The sequence below is a fragment of the Jaculus jaculus genome, chromosome 4, assembly GCF_020740685.1.
Source record: "Jaculus jaculus isolate mJacJac1 chromosome 4, mJacJac1.mat.Y.cur, whole genome shotgun sequence".
In the NCBI taxonomy this organism is placed as follows: domain Eukaryota; kingdom Metazoa; phylum Chordata; class Mammalia; order Rodentia; family Dipodidae; genus Jaculus; species Jaculus jaculus.
In genome coordinates this window covers 107,874,287-107,901,236 of record NC_059105.1, presented here as the reverse complement: position 1 = coordinate 107,901,236, position 26,950 = coordinate 107,874,287, and the positions used below count along the sequence as shown (strand labels likewise).

The 26,950-nt window shown below is 45.0% G+C and overlaps 1 protein-coding gene across 3 annotated transcripts in view; it reads right to left on the bottom strand.

Annotated features, from left to right (window-relative positions):
* Positions 1-26,950, bottom strand: part of Uxs1 (UDP-glucuronate decarboxylase 1) — a 93,466-nt gene that overhangs the window by 15,616 nt on the left and 50,900 nt on the right. For all 3 annotated transcript variants that reach the window (XM_004651794.2, XM_004651795.2, XM_045147287.1), the window contains 4 exons: positions 21,616-21,720; positions 16,864-16,923; positions 14,018-14,139; positions 4,907-5,026 (listed from right to left, as the gene is read on the bottom strand). In XM_004651794.2, the coding sequence (XP_004651851.1) occupies positions 4,907-5,026; positions 14,018-14,139; positions 16,864-16,923; positions 21,616-21,720 (407 nt within the window). The remainder of the gene's footprint in view (positions 1-4,906; positions 5,027-14,017; positions 14,140-16,863; positions 16,924-21,615; positions 21,721-26,950) is intronic.

Here is a 26,950-nt window from a genome sequence, read left to right as displayed (position 1 = left end):
CATGCCAAGCTCAGGGTCTATCAGTGGCCATGAGAAAAGGCTAGTTTATACTATTTATGGAGAGGTCCACTCAAAGGACATAGACACTGTAACAGTGGATCTCAGCAATGGCACAATGAGGATAAGCAGCTTCCAAGAAGCCTCAATGGTCGTGAGTAAACCCACCTCTCAGGCCTCACTGACACACTTGTCTATGGGACAGAGGTTGCACTGCATCCACAAGCTAGACAAAGTGAGTTCACAGGAATGTCAGGTGTGAGTCCTTCAGGGTCTGAACCTACAGTGTGTATCTACACACACACACACACACACACACACACACACACGCACACACGCACACACACACACTCACTCCATGCTGTCCAGTTATTCCCTCTGACTTCATTTCATGGGATGGGCGAGATGTAAGGAGATTGGTGAGACTAAAAACCACTAAGACTAGGTGCTATGTGTAGGTCAAAGCAGCATGGTACCTAAAAGTCGCTGAGATAAGCTTGGGGGGAGGAGTTGGCCCCCTCTGTTGACTGCACTGTGGACTCTTTGTTATCTACCACTGTAGTGCATGATAAAATATGGCATAGCTATTACTTAGGGCCACATGTACCTGTTATAAAATCCAATGTTAACAAAAACCCTGCTGAGTCATTTTAGCAAAACCCCCATCTTCGTCACCCACTAAGAGATGCCTGGTGAGGCTGAGAGATGGCTTAGCGGTTAAGGCATTTGCCAGTAAAGCCAAAGGATCTCGGTTCAATTGTCTAGGACCCATGTAAGCATGAATGCATTAACTGAACTGTGAGCCAAGGCCTCTTCAAAAACAGACTTAGTGAACTAGCCCGCCTGGACCATACTCACTCACTTTCCAAACCCAAAATGAAACAGAGTCTTTTCTAAAGTTCTTTGTGATTTAACTTAAAACACAACTTTGATGTACAATAACATACTTAACCAAGTGACACATTAGCCAAATTCTCATGCAGAATCTGACATAGCACAGCTAAGATTCTATAGCATACCCAGACCCAAGCTTTGCTGAGTGGACAAATAAGAGGGGCTTCTCAGAAGGGCAGTTGCCAAGTGAGTGGTTATGTTATTGGAGTTTGAAAAGTGGAAGGGAAAGTCAAAAGCAGTTGCCATCTATACGAGGAGAGGTCCTTCATCTCAGAACATGTTGGGTGGGGACACAGCAGCAAAAGCAAAAGCAAAAGCAGACACTCCTCCCTTTCCCCCTTCCTTAACCTATATATATATTTTCATTTCAAAGATTATGCTGGGTGGAGAGTTTAGCACATCTATCCCCAGACTTCTCCACAGGACATCTGACAAGGGTAAAAAATGTTACCTCAATGGGACAGAAAGGCATTAGGAGTTCATCAAATTCTTGATGGGAAAAGAATTCTAACAAAAGAAACAAAACACACTAAATGGCCTCCCCAGGCCTTTCCCAGGAGTCTAGGAAAGACGGAAGCCTGGCAGGTTCCAGATTAATGGCACTCGGATGGCACCAGTGATCTTGTCCCTCCCAGTTCTGGCAGAGGCATGGTAGGCCTCAAGACAACATGTGAGTTATTACCTCTATCAACAAGGAGTGCACTGGTGAGGTTGCCAGAGGACTTGCTCTCCTCCCTAGCTCAGGGCCCTGAAGCTGCCAAAGAGGCAGAAAATTGAAAAGCTGTTTCTTGAAAGTCTACTGACAACATTCTCTGCAGACAAGGCAGCTCTGATCTGCTGGCGTGAGGAAGTCACTGAGCTGGTGGCTGAAAAGGCACCAGGGATGTCTGGTGGGACTGTTCACAGAACAGCAGGACAGAGGAGATCCCAGGTTATGAGCTCCTGTGAATCCCAAATACAACTGTCCTCTGGTACCCTTGGGTATTCATTTCAGAATACTCCAGATACCAAAATCCATGGATGGCCAAGCACCTTTTGTGAAGTGGTACAGAATTTACATATAAACCATGCACATCATCCTACATTTTTTTTTATTATGTGTGCATCTGTATGTATGTGTGGATGTGCGTGCATGCCATGGGGTGCATGTGGAGGTTTGTGCACAGCCTCGGAGTGCTTGCCCCTCCCTCTGGCACTGCTTGAGACAGGGCCTCCCTTATTAATATTTTGTTTTTACCGCTTGGCTTTGTGTGCAATCGCCTGGCTGCACATTCTCCTGGCTGTTTCCCATTGCATAGGTGTGCACTGGGATTCCTGAAGCATGCACCACTTTGCACCCCAATTTGACATGGGTGCTGAAGAATTAAATTTGAGCCAGCAAGCTTGCAAAGATATTTAACTGATGAGCCATCTCCCCAGTTCCATCCTACATGTTTTGATCTCTAGATTATAGTGCCTAATACAATATCACTGTCATGTGGACAGTTATATTGTTTAGGAAATGACAAGATAAAGGTCTACACAGGTTTAGTGCAGGCATAGTAATTTACAAATATTTTTGACCTGAACTTGGCTGAATCTGCAGATGGGGAAACTGAAGCAAGAGGGAGCATGGAATGATGGCTTCACTTTGCAACTACAGTTACATCTGCTAGCTTCCATGCAAATCACAGAGCCACTTCCATTTATTCCAACAGAAGGGAACCACCATATACCCAGGCATCCGTTCAACCAACATTTGCCCGTGCTACCTGAGAGCTAGGGCCAGGGACTATCAACACAACTGCCAACAGAATAAAGGACCGAGTTTCAAGAGCTAACATGGTAGGGATGAGAGCCTGAAAAATTAATATTTTGGTCTGAGGTAGGTGCAATGAAATCAAAATAAAATCAGAGAGCCAAACAGTACCTTCATGTAACTAATGGTCCAAAAGGCTCCCCTTAGAGACTGAATGGTAAGAATGCCCAGGAGAAGAACTCCAGGACAGGGAAGACCCAGGGGGCTCGTGGGTCAGTCTGAGGAGTAAGCAGCAGGGAGAGGGGGAGTGAGTGTCAGGGAGAGGTCTGTGGATTGTGTTGTCTCTGAGACGAGAGGCATTCACACTTCTGTCCTCTTCAGAAGGCTGGTTCTGGGGCTCAGGTGAGAGAACATGAAGAGGGAGAATGAATGAATGATTTCACAATGACCAGGCCAATAGGTATGGTGGCATGTTGAATCAGAGTAAGGTTGTCAGGATGTGCCAGTGGATCCCACATGCAGTGTGGAAAGCGCTATGTGTAGTCACAATGCCTCCATCAAGGGTCACCAAACAATGATGCCGGATGCCTTTTAAGGAGGAGGGGGATGAGCTAGTTTGAACCATTAGGAACCTAGAATTGCTGTCTGGACTCCCTTCTTTTCTGGAATGTGTTTTAGCAAGCCTTGCTCACCTTGGAGGGGCACCCCACTGCGTAACAAGAAAAGCCTTTGTTTTAAATTGGTAGTTGAGCAGCAAACACATATGAGAAGTGCACACTGTGAGGATTCTGGAGAGCCCTAGTTCAATAGTTGCCTGTCGGGCTGGAGAGATGGCTTAGCGGTTAAGCGCTTGCCTGTGAAGCCTAAGGAGCCCGGTTCGAGGCTTGGTTGCCCAGGTCCCATGTTAGCCAGATGCACAAGGGGGTGCACGTGTCTGGAATTTGTTTGCAGAGGCTGGAAGCCCTGGCGCGCCCATTCTCTCTCTCTCCCTCTATCTGTCTTTCTCTGTCTGTCGCTCTTAAATAAATAAATTAAAAATTAAAAAAAAAAAGTTGCCTGTCATCATTTGCCACAGAAAGCTAGGCCCATATCTGTGTGCTTCAGTCTACTCACTTGGAAAATGAAGGCAACCAAGTTGGGGTTCAAAGACCTACTGTGAACATTGAATGCATTAGTATTCATGAAGATCACAGAACAGAAAGGAGTGAGCTCATCAATCCATTGGGGGATGGATAGGTTTGCATCCATACAAAGTTCTCGACTTAGGAAGTTTCAATTGTAAACTGGGTTTACCTTCATGGAACCTGTCAGAGCTGCATCTGGACCCAGGATGATTTGACTTACAATTTTCCAACTTTACAGTAGATTATCAAAAGGTAGCCAAGTGAAAAGTTGGAAAGAATCTGAATAGTCATAATTATTCTCCCCTAAAAACTAATCAACAACCAAACCTCTGGGCAGTCTTATTAGAGGAACAGTGTGTTCATCTCATCACACTCCTAACTGAACAGGACTGCAAAGGCCAGAGGTCAGGACAAAGACATGGAGGCAGACCACTGAAGACAGGAATGAAATGGCCAGGGAAGAGAAAAGCAGTGGGGAGTAGGGAGGAGTCAGGAGGATTCAGCAGACAAAGAAACCTTCTGAACTTATAATCAGGCCACGGATATACCTTCCAGCCTCTCCAGGGAGGTGAGAGGGTTGAGATGGAAGGGGAATGAGTATCTACCCCCTAATGCCCCCTCCCAGATGGTACACCTGCATTGAATGGCTGGCAAAAGCACAGATGTCACATCTTTGCTGTACTTGCAAGCCAATGAACCCAGACCATGGAAGCTATGCAGGATCCCTTTAGAAGAAACCTGACTGCTTGTCAGCCTTGACAAGGAAAGTGCCAGGCTCTGATACACACACGGCTCAACTTCCTCCCCACAGTGACCTGCACCTTCCTAGCTACCAAAGGGCCACAAAGTTCAGGTGCACTCCTGGCTGTCACTAGGAGGCCCAGAAAAGAGTAGGCCAGGTCTAAACTGGCCAGCTAGCACAACAGAACCCTGGAATGCAACGTGGAGAGGCAGGCACCCGAGTTTCAATGTGAAGCCATTCCTGGATGGCATTCTGCCCATGCACCTTCACGAAGGAAGCAGAGATATATATGAGCATGAAATGCCAATATGGAAATGTTATTTCCAGAATCAAGTCAGTTGTCCTTTGCTGCGGTGGGCTGATTCCTGACTGCGTTACGGGCAGCACCTGGGGCTGGCAGGCAACACTCACAGTGAGCGGCTCCCCCTGTAGTGCCTGCAGGATAAAGTTGCTGACCACCCTTCCATCGTTCATGTGCATGCGTGGCCCGAAGGTGTTGAAGATTCTTGCCACACGCACTTCTACGCCTTCCTGGAACAGAGAGAAGAGGATGTGAGGCAGGCTTCCCTTCACAGCCCACCCTCTGCATCCACATTTCTAGTGCCCTGCATGGGACAGCTTGGCTGAAACAGCCTGCTTTTCATTCCCAGAAGAAGATGGCTCCTTCACTCTGATCCTATGTGCTCACCATAAAGGACAAAGTTACCACAGGCTGACACTCTGGTAGGGAAGCTATGGGTCATTGGTCCATGCATGGGTAAAACTGTCCATATAAATTGTTCCCCATCAAGTGTCGGTTTTCTCACAGTGGGCTCATACCTTTAAGAGGCTTTTATAACCTCTTATTCAAATAACATTCTGTAAAGACATCACCCAAAAGAGTTTTATATGCCAATGAGTATTTGAAATCTGACAAAGGGAAAAAAAAAAAAAACAAAAAACAAAACCGCAACTGCAAAGTTTTGGGAAAGAGAGACAAACATTTGTAAGCGGAAATCTTGTACCTCTACTCCCAAGCTCTGTTTCAGTGAAAATCTAAATACAATTTAATGTCCAATATAGGCTGACAGTCTGGAAAGAGACGTCCTAGTAACATTTAGCATGGATGGCTAATGTTCACCTTCTTTTCTGTTTCACTTGTAGGTGATTTTTAATATCTGTGTTTTACTACAATGCACATGTATTACTTCTGTAATCTAGAAAAATGTATTTTCAAATATGTATTCAGGAAAGAGGTTTTTTTTTTTTTTAAAACTACAGAAGGTTTTCTCAAATGATCATGTTAAAATTCCATGTTCTCATTCCATACTGAGTTCATGGGATTTCCAAGTGTTGCTACTAACATTTGGTGCATGACATAAGGGACATGTGCGCACGTGTCAGTATGAAGGCAGAAGGACAAGGTGTGAAAACCTGGGGCTCTTCACTCTCACTGCTCCAAGCTTCTTCTGGCTACACAGCCCCACCCTCTCTCAACCACAGCAGCACAGAAGAAACAACCCTTGGATTATTATTATTATTATGGCTGCAACCAGTTCCTGTATGTTCTTAATCAAGGTACAGTGATGATAATGACAAATAATTAACTGCTGCTGTTGTCAACCTCAGTCAAAGCCTTCGTTTTCATTTCTAATTCAACTTCCTTAGCTGCAGCACAGGCTAGGAACCGAACCGACCTTTCATCAATAAGCCTCATAAGCACTGAATTCTTATCTAAGAGAGTGAGCTAAGGGGATGAGCACAGCTCTGAGGGCCCGTGTGAGCCCTCACAGTGTCTAGAGCCATCCAGCTGTTACCTGTGTCACAGCAACAACATTCATCTACCTAAGTTGCTTAACAAGCAATTTCCACATATGCTTTTTGCTATAAAAAGGACTGGGAAGAGATGGCTTAGCAGTTGTTTGCCTACGAAGCCTAAGGACCCAGGTTTGATTCACCAGTATCCGCATAGGCTGGATGCACAAGGTGGCACATGCATCTGCAGTTCATTTGCATTGGCTGGAGGCCTTGGTGTGCCCATTCTTCCTCAAATAAATCAATAAATAAATTTAGAAAAAGGACTGGGGGGCTAGAGAGATGGCTTAGTGGTTAAGTGCTTGCCTGTGAAGCCTAAGGAACCGGTTAGAGGCCTAATTCCCCAGGACCCACGTTAGCCAGATGCACAAGGGGGCGCATGCGTCTGGAGTTCGTTTGCAGTGGCTGGAGGCCCTCGCACGTCCATTTTCTCTCTCTCTCTCTCTCTCTCTCTTCCTTTGTCTGTCACTCTCAAATAAATAAATAAACAATGAACGAAAATATTTTTAAATAAGGACTGGGAAGCACTGAGCTAGCCCATAGGTAACTTCTAGAAACGAGTGCTTTATCTATGCTCCTTCCAGAAATACGATATTTTCAGATGAGCTACTGAGAGCCTTTCAACCAAGGCACATGCTTCCTCTACTGAATTATCTGGAGCAAACAATAATCCCTCTCCCTGTCCAACTTGAGGTCTTCACATTCTGTGGTTTCAGTTATCTGCACTCTGAGAATATTAAATAAAAATTCCAGAAATAAGCAACTCACGAAGCTTAGACTGTGTGCCTTTCTGGGTAGCATGATGCAGTTGCTCACCATCCCATGTCATCCCACGCAGCATGGGAACAGTCCCCTTGAACACCCACCATGTATGCGCCGCCCACGTGCTAGTCACTTGCTGGTTGTCCCCATGAGCAGGTCCACTGTCAAAGTACTGGTGCTGAAGTTCAAGCCTTACTCTACTTAATAACATCCCCAAAGTCCAGAACAGTGCTGCTGGCAGCCTGGGTGTGCTGGAGCAGCCATCGGGACTTCCTTTTAAGTGCAGACGGCAACTTCTCGATTTTGTATCTGTGAGGCTGGCGAGGAAGACAGAACGCGTGCTAGTTGTGCTGTCAGACCACAAACTGCCGAGGTGACAGCTACAGGCCATGCGGGGCACCTGCTTAAGACGGCATTAAAATATAGGGTACAGACTCACCCGGGGTCCCAGGTCCTCAGCAGGGGTCATGGAACTTATCCCCATGAATGATGGGGACAAGGAATTACAGAGGGTTGGGGAAGGGGAGTGGAGATGTTGCTTAGTACAGAAGAACTCATAAGTGTTTTACTTGCATTTAATTGATGGGACAAGGAGAAAAAAAAAATCAGGTGAATGTGGCTCTAATTTCCCAGAGAATGGAAAACATCAGCAACTTTATAATACTTTAACCAGCATGCCCAGTACAGGCTTTTGCAAGTTTGCAGAAAATCAAATACATTTATTCTCTTACCTCCCCCTTCCTCAGGAGCACTGTTCTAGAGTACAGTTTATCATGAACTGAGCTGTGCACACATTAACAGCCCAGCACATAAACAGGCTAGCTTGTTGACTTCTCCATTTGGACCAGCAGAACTGTTAGGCAACACAGCACAGTGAGCTAACTGGGACAAGCTGAAGGTTCCCAGAGCCTATGTGGACCTTTGCTGTGGATGTAGCTCCCTGCATCCACCTCTTCCCATAGCAGCCTCATGTCTTTCCTTAGTGTGAGACAAACACCAGCAGCTGCCGTGAACTGAAACTCTTGAGCTAAATCCACAGATTAACTACACAGAAATAAAATAAATCCAGGGCTTGCTTTGGTTACAACTTGTTCTGCTTTTAGATACTGGTGTCTTCTGGAATTTGTGTGCCCATTTCGCTCTTCCTATATGTAGTGTCAGCAAACTCTTGCCTCAACACAAAGGCTCAACATGTGCAGTTCAGCTGACACTCATCCTCTACCCTTACAGTGGGATGCTGACATGACAGTACAGCCAGCAGGTGCCGGCAGGCTGCTTAAGGTGCTGGGTTTCTGCCCATGCACGGCTTGGAGAAGGGGACAATTATGCTACATCTCAGACTTCGACAGAGGGTCAATGTGTTCCCAAAACCACCTTCCCAGAGGGAAAGGACCTACTGAAATTGAGGAAGTGCCTGTCAGGCTATAGTGTATCACTGGAGGGCTGACCTCTAAAAGACCAATAGGGAAACACATCCACGCACTTCTGGTCATGTGACCGATCTGTGTGGCCGAGTCCTGCCAACCAGCACATCAGTGAGTTTCCATCCCAGGGTGGGGAGGGCCTCATCATATACAAGAGCAACATTCACAGAACTAACAGTGACCCACTCTTAGCCATAGCTTCTGGTTGCTGTATACTCTATCACTTGTGGGAAACCTCAAGTCGTTTCCATGGCTCAACATTCAGAAGAACAAGGACAATCCTGCAAGTGTGTTACATCAACATAAAGTGTACAAAAACTTCAAAGGAGACAAAACTGTGAAGCCCCATATGGACAGCAGGCATCTCAACACATGGCCACACAGCACAGGCCCACAGGCGTAGTAGAAACACCCAGGTTCATCCAGCAATCACTAGCTACACATTTCTGGAGAATCCATTTAATCTTCTAATATTGAAGATCCTGACATTAACAGCTCACTACAGATGTCTTTTGGGTCTATGGCCATTCCACCCTGCAAATGCCCAATCTCCTGATTTCAGAAGCTAAGCAGGGTTGGGGCTGGTTAGTACTTGGAGGGGAGATGTCTCTTGGAATATCCAGGATACTTACTGGCTCAGGGTACCCTCTGACACAAAGTCTACGGATGCCCAAGTCCCTTAAATAAAAGGGGAGTAGTATTAGCAGAGAACCTAGGCACTTTTTCCCATCTACTTTAAATCATCTCCAAATGCCATGTGCATGATACATAAATAGCTGTATGAAAGGGGAAAAGCACTACCTATTCAGCACACATATGACCTTTGTCCTTGTGCCAATCACACTAAATTCCATTGAGCTAATGGTAATCATGTGGCATGCTTCACAAGCATCTCTGCTAGGCTGACAGGACTGCAAACTGGAACCTCAGAGCATGGAGGGCTTTGGGGTGGAGGAGGCTCAATCATGGCCCTGGAGGTGCCTTGGTTACAAGGAGCTGGACGGAGGTCACAGGAGGTGATTCCAGGCATGAAGGCCTCTATAATGAGACATTTCCTTAGTTTCCCCCAGGCCCCTTAAGTATAGTATACATAAGCTACTAGAATTTGTTTAAAAAATATTTCTGATGATTAAAAAAACAAAACCATACCTTCAAGGTTACAGTTCTAGATATTTGGTTTCTACGTTCTCTTTCTACTCTTCTGGTCTACGGTTTTATGAATGGTGACCTGTTTTGGAGACCCAGCCCAAGGAGTGGATGAGCCACAAGCTCAGCGGCCAGCTCACAAGTGATGAGCTCAACTGTTCCCTGAGCCTGGACCACAGCTTCAGGGTGAGCCCCGTGTATGAAACCACGGTGCCCACAGGCACGCAGAGTGGCAGCCTAATGTCTCTAACGAGCTCATGTTATTCATGAAGGGTGTTTTTCCCTTTGATCCCAATGACATCTTCTGTAAGGGATATGCGAGAGATTTTCCTGGGAAATCAAATTTTATTTTTCCAACATCAGGATACTTCATTTATTAAACAAATCTCAAAAGAGAATCCTTCAGAAAATGCAAAGTTCTTTTTAATAAAAAGATTGTTCATAGTTTTGTTTCAGTTCCTATATATTAGCTTTATTTGTGCAACATACGGAGGTTTAAAAATTATAATTATGACCAAAAGGATGCATCCGTATGTGTAAAATAACAAAAATATAGTTTTTAAAATAATGAATTAACAATATGCCAAAATCATATGATTTACCCTTGTTGACTTTGTTGAAAGTCTCAAGATAGCCTAAATCATGATAATTAACATGTTTTCTCCTCAAACTGTGTCAACAGGCTGCACATTTAGAACTTGAAACTGACAGTCATAATGCAGCTCTGTGAATTAATCTCCCTACTGAGAACTCCAGGGTGAGTCTGTGTGGCCTGAGTTCTGGGCATTGCCAACAACTGTGCTGATTGTCCTGGGACTTGATGTCCTTGGACTGTGTGCAATTCTCTCTCTCAATGATACTTCCTTATCTGCAACAGCCTACTGGGACAGCAGGACATGGAGGGTGCATATCCTGAAGGTAGCTATCCCTGAGCTTAAATCACACTTCTGGGTCACAGTGCTGGGCACAAGCTTTGGAGCCCAACCTTTACACAGACCCAACCTAGCAAAGCCCCAGTTCCTGACTTTGCAATACTTGCTGCAGGCCTATAGGGTGACCACCAGTTGCAGAGTTACACAGTCCAAAACAAGAAGTGAGACTTAACAAAGTCCCAGTCCAGACAAGAACCACCACTGTGGTGTTCGGGCCTGCCAGAAGACTAGTATTAGCTACAGAGCAGCAAGGCCGACAGGGGCTCTGACCCCCCTTTGCTGGCTGCTGTGTGAGATAAAGGCTGTTCTCAGTGTCCTTTCCAGAGCACGCTGCCATTGGAGGACCCCAGATGTGACTCAAATACATGGTGTCACTCTGACAGGCAGAGCAGAAATCCTCCACAATGATTCAGACATGGGGGACGGAAGCTTGGTACCACTCTGAACCAGCTGGAGCCATGACACAGACCTGTGGTTCTTCCTGTGAGAGAGCCCAATATAGAATATGGAGAATGGGGTTGGAAAGCTTGAAATTCACACCTGGCCTTTCACTAGATCTGAGAATCCATGTAAGGCCATGGTACCCTCCACCCACCCACAGGCATAGTTCTTGACTATGTCATCTCTTCCTCTGTAGGAAGCCACACCTCTAGCTGTCTGTCTTTAGCCAGCACAGCTAGATAGAACTCTGGCACCCTCAACCACACAGCATGTAACCACTGTGAATGGTCATGCAGCAGAAATGAGCGAGAGGCTATGGAGACAGGTGGCTATATCATTTTCATGAGTCTTGACATGCCACCAAGGACAGAAAGTCCCCAATGATACCTACAGGAAGACATGCATGACATTGCTCACCTGGGCAGATGAGCACACTTGGCCAGGTCTGATAACAGAGTAATGAACCTCTACCTCTTGGCAAAGGTGCTAGGCTGTCTCCCATGTGACAATTCTCAAGCCCATTTTGTGATCAGAAATCACAAATACTTCTTGTGATGTTCCTACAAACAGAAGCCACAATGCCACAGGGAAAGTGTGCTGTGCAATCAGGCATGGTTGTGATGCTAACTACTACTCCACAGCTGGCTGCCAGGGCCTCTTGGGTGTAAGGCAAGTGTCCAGAGATTGCATAGAAGGTGCTGTGCCCACAGAGTCACAGCTGGTCCCTATACAAGGACAGTACTGGCTGCTGGAGGAACTTTTCTTCTGGTGGGGTTCTTGTCAGGAACGCTCATGCCCAAGCATGCATGCTCACTGGCCACATGAATACTTCTGGAAGGTACATTCCCTTCATTTCCCTGGGCAATGATGCGTATGTGTTGCAGTCAGGTTTGCACTGCTGGCAGAAATCACCCAACCAAGAGCAGCTTTTTGGGAAAAAAAGGTTTTATTTTACTTTACAAACTTGAGGGGAAGCTCCATGATGGCAGGGGAAAACGATGACATGAGCAGAGGGTGGACATCACCCCTGGTCAACATAAGTTGGACAATAGCAACAGAAAATTGTGCCAAACACTGGCAAGAGGATACTGGCTATAACACCCATTAGCCTGTCCCCAACAATATACTCCTTCCAGGAGGCGTTAATTCCCAAGTCTCCATCAGCTGGGAACCTAGCATTCAGAACACCTAAGTTTATGGGAAACATCTGAATCAAGCCACGACACTATGCTATTAAACTCCTGACTGTGTGAATAGACTCTGAAATGCTGAGAGTTCCAAATCTGTCTGGATGCTTCATTCCATGGCCCTGGGCACGTGACTCGCACAGGCCAGAATATGACATGGGGATGCTGCATAGGGAACAGGGCCTGGAGTACCATCAATGCCCAATAAATACTAGCTTCATTGCAACTAAATTCTATAATTATCTTGAGTGTGTATTTAGGGTAAAATTATCAACTAAATTGCATGATCATTTAATGAAAAGAAGTTCAGTAAACATGATCTACTAGCTTTACGTATATAAAAATTTACAAAGTAAGAAATACCATAGCCAGGCATTAGTAGTTCAGGTCTGTTACTCTAGCAGTTGGAAAACTGAGGCAAGAGAATTGAAAGCGTAAGATTAGCCTTGGCTACAAAATGAGTTCCACACTAGCCTGGGCTACAGAGTGAACACTGTCTTAAAAATGCAACCCTACCCTCCATGAAAACAGTAAAGAGAAAGCCGAAGAGTTGGCGACATATTAAGTGCCACTCACACTGTAGCTAATTGCACAGAAGTTTTTGTTCTTGAGTCTACAACTCTGGCCTCAGAAATGGAGCAAGAGAAAAATGAGACCTTCCTCAAAAAAAATGTACCTTCCTCAAAAAAGACAGACAGTACAAGGCAACACCAAAACAACTTTGGAAACAAGGTCTGTCTGTCAGAGATGTAAGCAGGGATCAATTCTTCCCCCCATCCCCCCACCACACACACACCCAGGTTGCTTCAGGGCTCTTTATTTCAGCATTTTGCTTACAGAAGAGGAAGTAGAGAACTCCCTGCGCCCTGCCACAAAGAGGCAGCTGGGCTTTACACTGCATCATCACCTTTAGTGCCACACATCTTAAGGCCTGAAAGTCCACATAGAGTAGTCAGAGGCCAGGGACTGCTTGTGCCCACAGGGCCTCCTTTTAATATTCAGGTCAGGCACCATACACCCACATGCCCACAGGCTACAGCCTGGGACCCAGAAGGCGCCTCTCATGACAGATACCACCTCCACACAAAACCTAACCAGGAACAAAGAGCATTCTGTGCCCACCTTACTTCCTGTGCTTCAATAAAGGAATCTTTCTCATATCTGACAGTGGTGGCTCAAGCACAGGGCACATTCAGTGAGAAATGCAGGGAAGAGCCTGGGCCTCACCTAGCTGCACAGCTTGCTCTCTGCACCCAGCCCAAAGCGGGTGGGCGGTTGTAAGCCCACTTCAAAGATAAGAACCAAGTGCTCAGAAGTCTCCAAGTCATGCAGCACCAAAGTCAGTGTGGGAACTTTAGCCTCTTGGTCTATGGCAACTTCTGCTATGACATGTGGGGGATATAAATACCCATAGCAGAGGTGCCCAGTGCAACAATGAGTATTAAAGTTAGCAGGAAGCAGCAGTGAATAAACAGTTCCTATACAGGTCCAAAGTAAAGCAAACTTGAGTTTATTTTTATATCTGACAACTAAAAGGATTGTAAACGTCCATCAATGTGGAGGTTTGAGGAAAAGAGGCACGTATTAGCTGCTCAAAGGCAATGTGGCAATGAGGAAGCATGCCGTTCACAGCCATTCACCAGGACCGGAAGTCATCTCATGTCTGTACACAGCCATCTGGCAGCACTCCAGGGAAGCATTCTCAAAACAAGGACAGCTAGACTTTCCCAGCACCCACCACCAGGAACAATCAGGCAGGGACATTATTCCATGCTCCAGCCCTGATTTGAGGCGATCTCTGTATCTCTACCACCAGCCCCCAACCTGCTTGAATACCTGCTTCATGTAGGCATAGCACATGGTCTCTGCGACACGTTTGCCTTCATCGTAGCAGGCCCGGGGTCCTATTGGATTCACGTGGCCCCAGTATTCTTCACTTTGAGGGTGAACTTCAGGATCTATGAGCAAGAGAAAAATGAGACTTTTCATCTTTCCTTCCTCCCACCCCAGTCCACTAGTATGCCCTAGAGACAATGTGTACTTATGATACAAACAGAACTCTGGACCCAGGCAAACTTTTAAAATTAGAAAAATCAGAGAGGGAAGAGCAGCGTTCTGTGCTGCATGCTCTCAAGGTACCAAGGACACAGGGCTCTTACTACCATATTAAGTAATCACAGCAGTTCACAGGGAAAGATTAGAAGATCAAAGACTCTTCCCTAAATTGTTATTTTCAGACTGTTAAATAAACAGTGTAAAAAGATTGATGGCTTGGTTTCATATTTATAAAATGTGTCTCTTTGAAGTGAAACGTACTCATGGAAAAAATTAAAAACACATCACCTCTGTGGAACACAATGGCTTTCACACGGGCCATCACCTGAGCAAATGTAAGGCCCGTGCTCAGACAGGGGAGCCCAATATAGTGACAGGCAGTGGGCACTGTGTCCACAGGCAAATGGAATTCCCTGTTCTTGATTAACTAGTGTGCAAATAAATCATACTTCAAGATGGATATACCAGAGAACAGACTACTTAAAATCACCAAATAAGTTCTTTATTTAACACGTGTGTTTTTGGAATTATGAATTCTAGCTAATTTATCTAGTACACCAAAAACTTTATACATACTACCATATTATAAAATGAACAGAGAAAGAAATCTGGACAAAAACACAGGGTGACTCTGTTATAAACTCACATCCTACTTATCTTGCACATGGCTGGACTCCAGGCCCATCAAGACCAGGGTCCTGAGCTGGTACCAGGAGAAGGACACACAGTGCTCTGGCACATGCAACCAAGACAGCAGAGACAGCCTGCCTCTGCAGACAGGCCCAGGACGAACTGAATTCTTTCTGCTTCTGTGCATTAACATTCCCTCAGCAACTGATAAGTAGGGGAAGTAGTCTAAGGCAAAGACTCACCACAGAAGAAAACTAACAACTTATAGTCACAAAGATATAACAGATACCAGGCCTTTTCCTACAGATTTTTTTTTTTTTGGTTTTTTTTCGAGGTAAGGTTTCACTCTAGCCCAGGCTGACCTGGAATTCACTATGGAGTCTCAGGGTGGCCTCGAACTCACGGCGATCCTCCTACCTCTGCCTCCCAAGTGCTGGGATTAAAGGCGTGCGCCACCACGTCCGGCTTCCTACAGATTTTTGACAACTGTTTCACAAACCAGATTTCAAAGGAGATGGTCATAAATTTCTGGCAGGGGAGCATACTGCATTTAGTCATTGGCACCATTCTTGGCTGAAATGCCCAGGGAGCAAAGCTTTTTGAAAAAACTCTGTCAAAAAATCACTTTGGGAAGACACAGAAGGTATTACTTCATATTTCAAAATTAAAGATCCAAAGATGAATCCCAAGCCAGGTGTGACAGTGCACAGGTATATTCTCAGTACTTGGGAGGCTAAGGCAGAAGGACTATAAGTTGGAGGCCAGCCTGGGCTGCATCCTGTTTCAAAAAACAAAGCAATAGAAAAAACAAAGCAAAACGAAGATGAGATTTCTAAGCATGTCCTTCCTCATTTTGTGAGGCCACCAGACCAAGCAGATGTTCCACAGAGGCACATATCTGTTTACAGACACCACAGCAGAGCAACTACGAGCTGCAAGAATTACCCTAAAATTATGAGAACCCTGAAGGATACTAGCTCTTATCAAATATGCAGGTAGTAAAGAGTGCATTAAGAATGAAATATGGCCACTGCCTTTTGGACACAGAACATAGGTAGGGAGATGGAAAGCTACCTACTTTGTTCTTTAAGCCACACAGGTCCTCAAAGAAGAGGATTGTGTGCTGCCCTTTCAGAGTAGCTAGTGCACTGTGTAGCATTTCCTTATTGTTATGTTATTGTGCTACTTTTTTTTTTTAAAAAAAAATTTGGTGTCCTTACTTTAAAAAATGTGACTCTAGGGCTGGAGAGATGGCTTAGCAGTTAAGTGTTTGTCTGTGAAACCTAAGGACCCGGTTCAATGCTCAATTCCCCAGGACCCATGTTAGCCAGATGCACAAGGGGCGCATGTGTTCGCTTGTAGTGGCTGAAGGCCCTGGTGTGCCCATTCTCCTTTTCTATCTGCCTCTTTCTCTCTATGCCAGTCACACTCAAATAAATAAATAAACAAAAAATATTTTTAAAAAATGTGACTCGGCTAATTTTACTCTTTCATATATCTTCATTTCTTGTCTAGAATAAAAACATGAAGGAGAAAAAAATATGTCAGGGTCTGGCTACCCAGCTGGTTTGTGGCTGAATAGGAACCGACATAGATCAGAAACATAGCTTTCTTCCTCACTCTGGACAGTTCCCTAGGAGGGATGACAAAGGCTTTAGATTGGTAGAAGATCTGCAGTATAATGCATTATCCTCATGAGATTTTTTTTAGTCGCTCAGGCATGCAACAGGCATTACTCTTCCTGCAGGATAATGTCCCAACAAAAATGTGCAAATACGACTCATGGCTGCAATGTCTGAGGTATTTTCATAACAGAATGGAGCCATAAACAACACTTCTGTGGAATCATTAACAGTACGTCCTGAGTGGCCAGGTGGCATGATCCAGTCCTCTAAGAAGAGGCAGTAGGTGAGGCTGTACCAGTGGCCTGAGTCTTCTCAGAAATGGAACTCTGGGCTCTGATTCCTCTTCATCTAGGACAGAATGCCACCACTCACCTCCATACACTTCCGATGTGGAAGCCAGGAGCAGACGGGCACCAACGCGCTTTGCCAGCCCTGCAGAAAGTGGAGATATGATCAGAGAAACTTTCAGCTTACACAGACAAGCACTTTGGGGGGGGGGGGCAGTTTAAGTACTGTTTAAAGGTATCTGAGTATCCATTTGGAACCAAACTCAAAACAGTAGCAGTAAGAAAAATACAAAGGACTCCTTCAAAAGAACAGCATCTAGGTGGACACTTAGAGCTCTAGGAGGGCCATACCCAGAATGTGCTGATAGCAATGTGATGTCCAGAACTCTATAAAGACTTCTTACTACCCCGTATTTTATCAGGCATATTCATGCTCTTACTGCTACTAAGTAGGGAAAAGACCCCTCACACCTACACTACCATTTTCTCATCAAGCCCTGGGTCTTCAGCCCAGCCACCCTGTCGGCAACCCTGTCTCTTCCTGCTGTCTTCCAGGTACTATGTACACGGCTCTGCCCCCAGAGCAGCCACCACACTCCTCAGTCCTGCCCTGAATCCTTTTCCTACACTCAATACCATACCCAGAGTGACTAGAGCATCAAGAGCAGCAGGGTCAGGTAAGCTGGAGAGTCCTTTGGGAGGCTGGCTGTGGAATACAGCCCTGGTGTGGGGTAGAAGTCCAACCTGCTGCCCATGCAGTACAGCCAAGTAGGGCAGACCAGGTGTGACACATGACCTAAGGGCAGTGCTGGGGATGGGAGCTAAAGGGCCACAGCGGGAGGGATCCAGGGCTATGAGTGTCTAAGCACCTGGGAGGGCAGGAAGGAGCCTCAAAGATGCATGCCACAAACCAGACAAGGGGACTGTGGATGTAGCTCAGTGTCAGGGAGCCTGCCTAGTAACTGCAAGGCCCTGGGTTCTATCACCAACACCAAAAGAAAAGCTGGAAGGGGAGGAAGAAAGGAGGGGATATTATAAAGGTGAGGCCTGAGAATGGCACTGCCAACTCCACAGTGTGCTAGAGGAAGGCTGTACTAGATGGAACTCACAGGCCACCTCCTGCACACCACTGTCACCACACAGAAGACTTCCACAGCACACTGTGACAGGGTCCTACAGCAGCAGCTTTAATAAAGGATCCTGTTGTCTTTTAAATAAAACAAAATTTTTTTGGAGAAGGAATGGGGAGACAGCTTAGCAATTAAGGTGCTTACTAAGTCTAAGGACCCAGGTTTGATTCCCCAGAGACCACAAAAGCCAGATGCCCAAGGTGTTTATGTATCTGGAGTTTGTTTGCAGTGGCTGGAGGCCCTGGAGTGCCCATTCTCTCTCTCTATCTGTCCCTTCCATACTATCTTGCTCCCTTCTCAAATAAATAAATAAAAATAAAATTTTGAGATATTTACATATTCAAATTCATTGCATAAAGGAACACAGAGTACTGTGCCCTTTGTACAATTTTTGCCAACAGCAAAAGCCTGCAAACTAGACTAAGATGTCACAATACCATGGTGACACTGGTGGCCATTCCACTGACACAACTTTGGTCTCCACAAGAATGGTCACACAGCTCTTTCACCACCTATCTTTATCCTTTTTCTTCCAGGCCAGACCTGTAACCCATCCCTTCCCATCTCTGACCACATTTCCCTGGAAATTTATCCTGGCACTGTATGCATCAATAGTTCCCACTTCATTGCTGCACAGTACTCTAGTGAATAGTGTACAATGATCAGTTTCACCACTCACCAATTATAGAACAACTTCACTGTTTCTAGCTTTTAGCTATTATGACTAAGGCCACCGTGAACATTCATCAAAGATTTTTATGGGGATAGAAGTTCTCATTTCTCTGGGATGAGTGCTCTAGGCAATTACTCAGTGTTTTAAAGAAACTATCAAACTGTTCTCCATAGTAACTATACCATTTTAACATTCCCAATGGAGGTCTTTCTAGCTTGTACTTTTCTGTGAACTTTGCTTTAAGAACTGATCCTAGAGATTCTGAAACAGAGGCAACTGTCCTGGGTGGAGCCAGGGTAACCAGTTAACTGCTGCAGAACCCATAAGCATGGTTATGGCCATCCTGGACATGAAGGATTCAGCAGGTGTACAAGCCCAGGAGAGAGTGAAGTAGCATGAAGGGAAGGGATGACACAGGAAGAAGTGAGGCAAAATACAGAGCAACTTGCCACACACCAAACAACTAGTGACAGTTCCTCTCACTAAAGAATACACATTCCCATGTGGGCTTGCTTTGTCCAGCATAGTGACTGTCTTCCTTTAGTTCTCATGTCATTCTGGAAGATCTATTATTACCCTTCCTGTAAGACATTCAGTCTCTCTCCCAAGCTCAAAGAGTCTCTTTTCCTTCAACTTTCAACAGCATTCTCTGGGGCCTCCAGGAACCTTCCCCTGCCCACTATGTAACAGCATTGCTGGCCCCTACACAGCACCCCCAGGATATGGTGACCTGAACCCCTACAGGAAGAATTAACAGCCTAGCATGGAGAGCCTTACCTGTCATGACTATTTCTGGCACAATGGTGAGGGCCTGGAGGCCGCACTCAGAGAACATGGAAAGGGGAAGGAGAATGCTGAGAGAACATGGGAAGAGCCAAGTATAAGGTACAGCAGGCAAGAAACAGCAAAGGAGGGGCATGGAGATGAAACCGTGCAGAAGATGCTAGGGAGGGACTGTGTAGGGGCCTGGGGGAACTAGAGAGCATGGGTAGGAGCTTGGAGTACAAGATAACATGGGACAATCAAAGGCATGGAAATGTGGAGGGGCTGGAGAGCCAAGACAGCATAGGGAGATGCTTGGAAGGGGACTAGACAGCGTAGAAGGGCTAGAGAGTATGAGTGTGTGAGGAGAGTCTGGGAGCTTGTAGTAGCAGAAACAAAAACAATCTCCTCTGTCCACCCCTAACAGAACCATCATAGGGATCAGGTTGAGGATGTAATAGTTCAAACATACTTTCTAGATCAGACTAATGGGTCATCGTACTCTTTCCATGTCGATCTGAGTAGGCTGAGGGATGTCCAGACACTGCGATGGGCACACTGGGTATGCCAATGAAGAAGTTTTTGGAGAAAAACAGTGCCTAGAGCTGTCGACTGGTCAAAGCAGATGACCACTGGTGTCCCACTCCACTCTCACCAATGCCAAGCAATCCTCTGACGGTCTTCCTAGAATAATGCACTCCCCAGGCTCTCTAGTGCTCAGATCTCTGAACCACATCACTGGATTGCCTGGGTTTCTGGTGGGCAGACAACAAATGGTGGGAATTCTCAGCCTCCATACCATAATCGTGGGAGCCTATTCTAACATAAATATCTCCTACATATCTAATGATAGCCTACTTGTTCTGCTCCTCACAAGAACCCTAATAAACTCTCCACCAACAAAACATTCACAAACCAGTCTCCAGCCACCCTTGCCTCCATGCCTTACCTAAGTTAAAATGTAGGGTTGTATTCTCCAAATCCACTTAGAGGGCTTAGTTTAAATGTTCCTATAATTAACATTTAAAAATGTGGCTCCTTTCTTCCACTTTGCAAGTAATCAAAGCACCTATTTAAAATAAAAAAAAACTGTGCTAAAATTAAACTTAAGGATGCTGATAATTTTGAACATCAACAAGCATCCATCACCCACAGCCATAATTGAAGACGACTATTTGTGAAACACACGTAGCCTCCTTTCCCAACACTTTCATCTTCCATTTCCAGTGTGAATCCTCAGGTCAGTTTGAAGCAAGAACTCAGTGTCCACTACCCCCATGTAGGCAGCTTCTTCTCCACACACTCCTTGAAAGAGTGGACCTCCATGGGTGTGAGGCCATACCACCCATCTCAGGAGCACAGGTCTCCTTCCCACAGGAGACCTGCTTAACATCAGTCCTGGGCACTGACAGCTGGCTTCACAGTGGCAAGGAGAGGAACACAAAGTGGTCGCTGAAGTCACTGTAAGTCCCTGTAAAGGCAGGTGCCTTCCCCACGATAGCCAGCCATACTGAAACCACACTGAAACCGCTGGATATCATGTATGGAGATGAAACACCAAGAGCAAACTAACAGAAGATCCAGAACCTCTGACCACAGAAGACCCCTCACCCAGAGCTGTAGTCACTATTACCCATGTCCATTATCAATCTCAAACTAAAATATTAAATGAAAACTTCCATAAATATTTCATAAGTTTTTAAGTGTGTGGTGTTCTTCATACAGTAGTTAACTCCTGTGCTGTTTACTCCATCCTGCCCAGGAGATGTGAACTATCCGTTTGCCCAGTGTCTCATTGCAATACACACATGGGTGACCAACAGTCACAGCCCAAGTGACTGTTCAAGACAGCCTTACTTGCTTAATGCCCCCAATGTCAAGGGATAATGATGCTCCTGAGTCAGTTAGGCAGAGAAGCGATGAAGTGCTTCACTAGGTGAAAGGAGGGAGTTCTTGATTTAAGGAAAAGAAAAAACAACAACAACAAAATCAAACTGAGGGCACTCAGATCTGTAGAAAGAGTGAACCAATAGGGAGGATTACAAAAGAAAGCAAAGTATATTATTAGTTATGCTACTGAAAACGTTAACAACACAGGATGTAGTGCTAAGACGGAAAGGCATTAAATTAAAGGATTTGGTATAAATCCAAGTTTGAGGACTCCATGGGGGTCATGGAATATACACTGTGGATAAGAGGGGACTACTGTACCAGTAATCAAAATGCCCAAAATGTTACAGCAAGGGCAGCAAGTAAGAAAGTGGCAACTTACCCAGCATGTTCAGGGTCCCAATTGTATTGGTCTTTATTGTCTTGATGGGATTGTACATGTAGTTTGGGGGGGAGGCTGGAGATGCCAGATGGTATATCTGGTCAACTAAAAGAGGCAAAGAGAAGCATATTATTCCAACAAAAACAAGATTAAAAAAAATTCTGACCTGTTACAGACCAAATATAACATAACATATAACATAATTGTTAAAATGCTACATGTTAACAATTGTTCTTTTTATTTGTAACAAGAACATTTAAATGCAAAGACAGCCTCACCATGTGAGAAAAGAAACTGTGCTGGTCTCGTAGCTCCAGTTTGTTCCCTTTAAACTAATCTGATGATGGAACTGACTGTTTTCTGAGAGACTGTCCCCCCTCACCGCCCAGGAAAAAAAGCATTCCCTTCAGAAGGATGACTGATTTTTTTTTTTTTAAGTCACAGAATTAAATGTCATTTTACAAGTCAACTTGTAAACACCACCTAAGCTAAAAGCAAAGATACAAACTATGGAAGAAAATAGTTTTCTCTCTTTTACATATACCATAACAAAAAAACCCACAAACAGACCCCAGATGACAGCTGGGGAGATGCTTTTAAATAGAAGCAGCTGGGTCGCACACAACTCGCCTTGTGCACAGCACGCAATTTCACATCCTGACCCCAGCCCTTGGCATCCAACTCGTTGTTGTCTGCACAGAGCAGAGGCCTGTGGGGGTATAACGCTTCCTGTGAAATGGCAGCAAAAGATAGATGCGGGACAGGGAAAGCTGTCCTTCCAGAAAGTCATTCCACTCTGACCACAGGTTAAAGACTACAACCAGTTTTCAAAGCAGGGCCAAAGAACCATGGATCAAAAGGAATTGCTGTCAAAACAAGTGTTCTGTTTCTGTGATACCCCCACAAGAGGTTGACAGGGAACCCTCTGCTCGATCAGACCACTACCCCAGGGCTTGCTGACCTCCTACAGATCTGGGCCACTGTTTTCTCCCTAAGGAATTAATGTTGTCCCTCCAGAGTTGCAGCTCTTGTGAGACTAGATTAACACCTCAAAGAGGGGATTATCATAGTGAGTGAGTCTGGGCCTTCCAAATCTCACTTCTGGTTCATTTTCATGTTCTTTTTTCTTTCTCTCTCTCACACACACACAAAGGGGGAGGGGGAGGATGTTGAGAATGATAGCATGTTAACAGCATGTGTCACGTGGCCCTCACAGATTGCTGGGATCATACTTTTGGACTTTTGGAAGTATGGGCTAGCTAAACCTCTTTTTCTCAGTGTATTTCCCTGAGCCAGACATTCTGTTATAGTAACATAAAATGGACTAAGTTATAGTCAACAGGCAAGGTGATAATCTGATGCAAGAGCTCTGGACTAGAAGCTTAATACAGTGTCACAGAAAGTGAAGTCCAAAAAAATTATAAATAAATAAGTAAACTAATTTAAAAATAGGGCTGGAGAGATGGTTTAGCAGTAAAGGCACTCACCTGCAAAATCAAAGGACCCAGGTTCGATTCCCCAGGAACCAAGTAAGCCAGATGCCTAAGATGGTGCATGCACATGGAGTTTGTTTGCAGTAGCTAGCCCTGGTGTACCCATTCCTTCCCTCTCTCTTTCTCTCTCCCTCTCTCAAATAAATAAAAAAGAAACAATATTTATGGAAGAGACAGTCATTTTTTTTTTAGGAAAACCAAGCAAATGCAAAGTCTCTGAAAATGGTTAAGCCTGTCAATATACAAAATCACTGTCCGAATAAGAGGAGAATCCTGTGACTACTGTCCCTGTCCATGCCAGATATTCAAATTAATATGCAGCAATAAAAGCTAAGAAAACTTCTATTATATGAATTGAAACTGAACAAGATTTTTTTTTTAAATCAGTTCTCAGGAGGTCTGATGATTCTTAAGCTGCTCATTTAAGGCCATTTTGTAAATTGCTGGAAATTCTGTCCTGATCCTAAGTTAAAATTCATTAACATTTTTTTTTAATGAAATTCAAACCAGCAGTTTTTCAAATCAAACATTCTAATCCAATCCAATCCAAAGGTATACTAATTTGGTATTTCCATACTGAGGATGGACAGTAGGAAAATGTTAAAACCTCTTAATCTTTTGTAAGTAAACCATTATGTTTCTGGAAGAACCAGACAGCAAAAGCATTGCCACTGTTAACAGTCTTTCGGGCAGCACTGGTTGGTGTCATGTGGTCTGATGCCTGTGCAGGCCGGCGTGCCCATGCTGCATGTTCAGAACCAAGGCAGCAGTGAAGTTGAGCATTGCATCATGGGAGCACCACCAGAAAGACCTGCGATTTGTTACACATGTGATTTTTTTTTAGCTTTTTTAAATTTAATTTTATTTAAAAATTTTTTGTTCATTTTTTATTTACTTATTTGAGAGTGACAGAGCGAGCAAGGCAGAGAGAGAGAGAGAGAGAGAAGGAGAGAGAGGGGGGGGGGAGAGAATGGGTGTGCCAGGGCCTCCAGCTACTGCAAATGAACTCCAGATGCGTGCGCGCCCTTGTGCATCTGGTTAATGTGGGTCCTGGGGAATCAGGCCTCGAACCAGGGTCCATAGGCTTCACAGGCAAATGCTTAACCACTAAGCCATTTCTCCAGCCCATTTTTTTTTTTTTTTTAATAAGACAGTCTCACGGATTCCAGACTAGACTCAAATTCACTATGTAGACAAGGATGATCCTAAGGTTCTGATCTTGCCTCTACTCCCGAGTACCTTAGCTACATGGCGAGTTGGAGGCCAGTCTAGGCTACACGAGACCTTGTCTGAAAAAAAAATAAAAATGACTAAGAGATAGTGTGGTGCCTTGTGAGTAAATGATATTCTCAGACATCAAATGGAAACGACTAAATCTTATACTGATCTCTTTCTTTCCCATTGCTCCAGCATGGGCTTTCTTCGAGGCTCACCACAGATGACAGTTTGTTTGGACACCTTTCTGCCACCCCTGGCCAGAATAATGAGCTGGTCACCTGTGATGTTAGCTTGGTGACTTCATGCTGCCTTGGCAACTGGCCATTGCTCCAACCACATCTCCTCCACTAGTCAATAAACTACCTGGGCACCGTGTTCTCTTTTCCTTCCTGCCCACTTCCACACAGCAGTGACTGCAGGCAGAAGAATCACAAATGCAGAGTCCTAAGTTCCCTGTGGGGCTGGGGCTCAGCTCTACCATCTCCTGGTTGCCAGTAACTGGGGCCTTTCCATCTCCAAAGCTACTCCATCTGCTTTTTCTGTTTACCTACTGAGAGTTTAGCCTGACTGCTGCCCGCAAACAGCTAAGGGATGCCCTGCATGATGACGTCGTGACCTGGGCAAGCAGAACTCTGTCTGGTGTAGCTGCCCATTTAAGGAGAACTTGAAGACTATTAAATCCAGGTCTGCACAGCCCTCTTCCCTGTTAGAACTATTCTGTCTATAACAATGACGACAGTAACTCCAGATATAATCCTAAAAAGGACAGCACACACACTGTTGCCTTAATCTGATAAGGAATTATGAAGGGGAGACTTCAGAGCAGAGACAACCAACCAGGAATGTGAGAGGCTATGGGGATATTAACAACTGGCTCTGGAATGTAAATAAATCAGTTCGGGACTCTCCTGGGCCAGCTTCAAAGTTCAAAGTTCAGCAGAAACAAGAAAGGAGAGGACAGCCAAGTGGGGAAGAAGGGCATACTCACTCACTTGTTGGGCTCCAGTATCTCTGGATGATGACCCAGTGACCTACCACACTTGTCTTCACGGGCTACCAATATAAGCTTTGGGAAAGGATCCTAAAAGATTGTATCATCATCATCGACAGCAAGCCTCCCAGAAGGTAGGCATCGTTTTTATGCTCAGAAGAGGAAGGCAGGAAGGCAATGGGGCTTGCTGGGCCCTCCCGTGATTCTGGAGGGGGAATTCAAACCTCACAAAGGCTTCTGTGTACATTCTTCAGATGCATTCTACTGTGCCTGAAATATACACCCAAGACACCTACGTGGGAAAGAATGATACCATCCACATGAAAAAGCCCTTAGGATAACCCAGAACCACTGTTCAGAAGCTGGGTGGAGGAATCGGGCATCATCTTCCACCAGGGGACTAACACAACCAATGGTAGGTTCACATACTCCATTCTCTGATCATGCTTGTATTCCTGCTGACCCTGGTGGCATCAGGTCACTGTCTGTCATGCCCTTGTCCAATAGCATGGGTAGGCAACAGCTATGGATCAGAACCACAAAACTGAGGACTGGAGCCACTAACAGCAAAACACAGCAGTGATTCTTTCTGTAAATATGTTCAACTATTCCCATCAGGAAGAACCTTCTAGAAGACTTTCTGTTCTACACTCCAAGTCAGAGCCCAACAGAATTATACCTAGCCTTTCAAATCCATGTGTTCTGTACCACGAGATGAGACCAACCATGTATCAAAAATATTCTCAAGGCTGTACCTGCACTGAACACGTGTGGACGAACTTTTTCTCCCCACTGTAGCATACCAATGAGACACAGCACTTATGGTGGGCATGCATGCATTATGCACCACCTAGAGATGACAGCAGGTATCCAAGCAGATGTAGATAGGTTCTATCCAAATACCTTCACTGTGTAAAAGGGACTTGAGCATCTACAAATTCTGGTATCCATGGGGGTCCTGGAACTCACCCCCTTAGGCACCAAGGGACAATTATCCCGTACCTATGCACTATGACATGGAGAGGTCACTCTAATTCAGGGACTCATAGAATGGCCATAATCCTTGTCCTTGCTTGATGTGAAAGAACATTCCAGAATATGGAGATCTTTTCAAATTCCGCAACACAAGGGAAGAGTGGGATTGTGACTTGATTCTTATCAGACAGAATTTACTTCATGCCCAAGGCCTGGCTCAGTTGGGGGCTGGGCTTTCTTCCCTGTGAGTCACCACACAGGGGATTTCTAGTGGTGCCTGTGCTTCTCCACAGGCAGCCCCTACTCCATATTAAATAGATGGGGTCCCCACAGCCCAGCATCTCTTCAGTTTATAACATAAAGTGAAACAAACAGATATATAAACTATAATTAAACAAAAAACATTCTTGTAAGTGCAACACACCCTAAATGCCTACATCAACATGGAACCAATCCTCTTGGCAAACAACCATTTCCCATCCTCACAACTTTTCTCACTGGGCGCCCTGAGGTGGTGGCCTGAGTTCCACTTTCCTTTTAGTATCCTCTCACTAGATTTAAGAAAGGGCTCTGAGTGTATCTATAAAATGAAGGTGATTACTCATATCACATGAGTACTGAGCAAATGGGTTTACTAACAATAAACAGTGGTGATAAC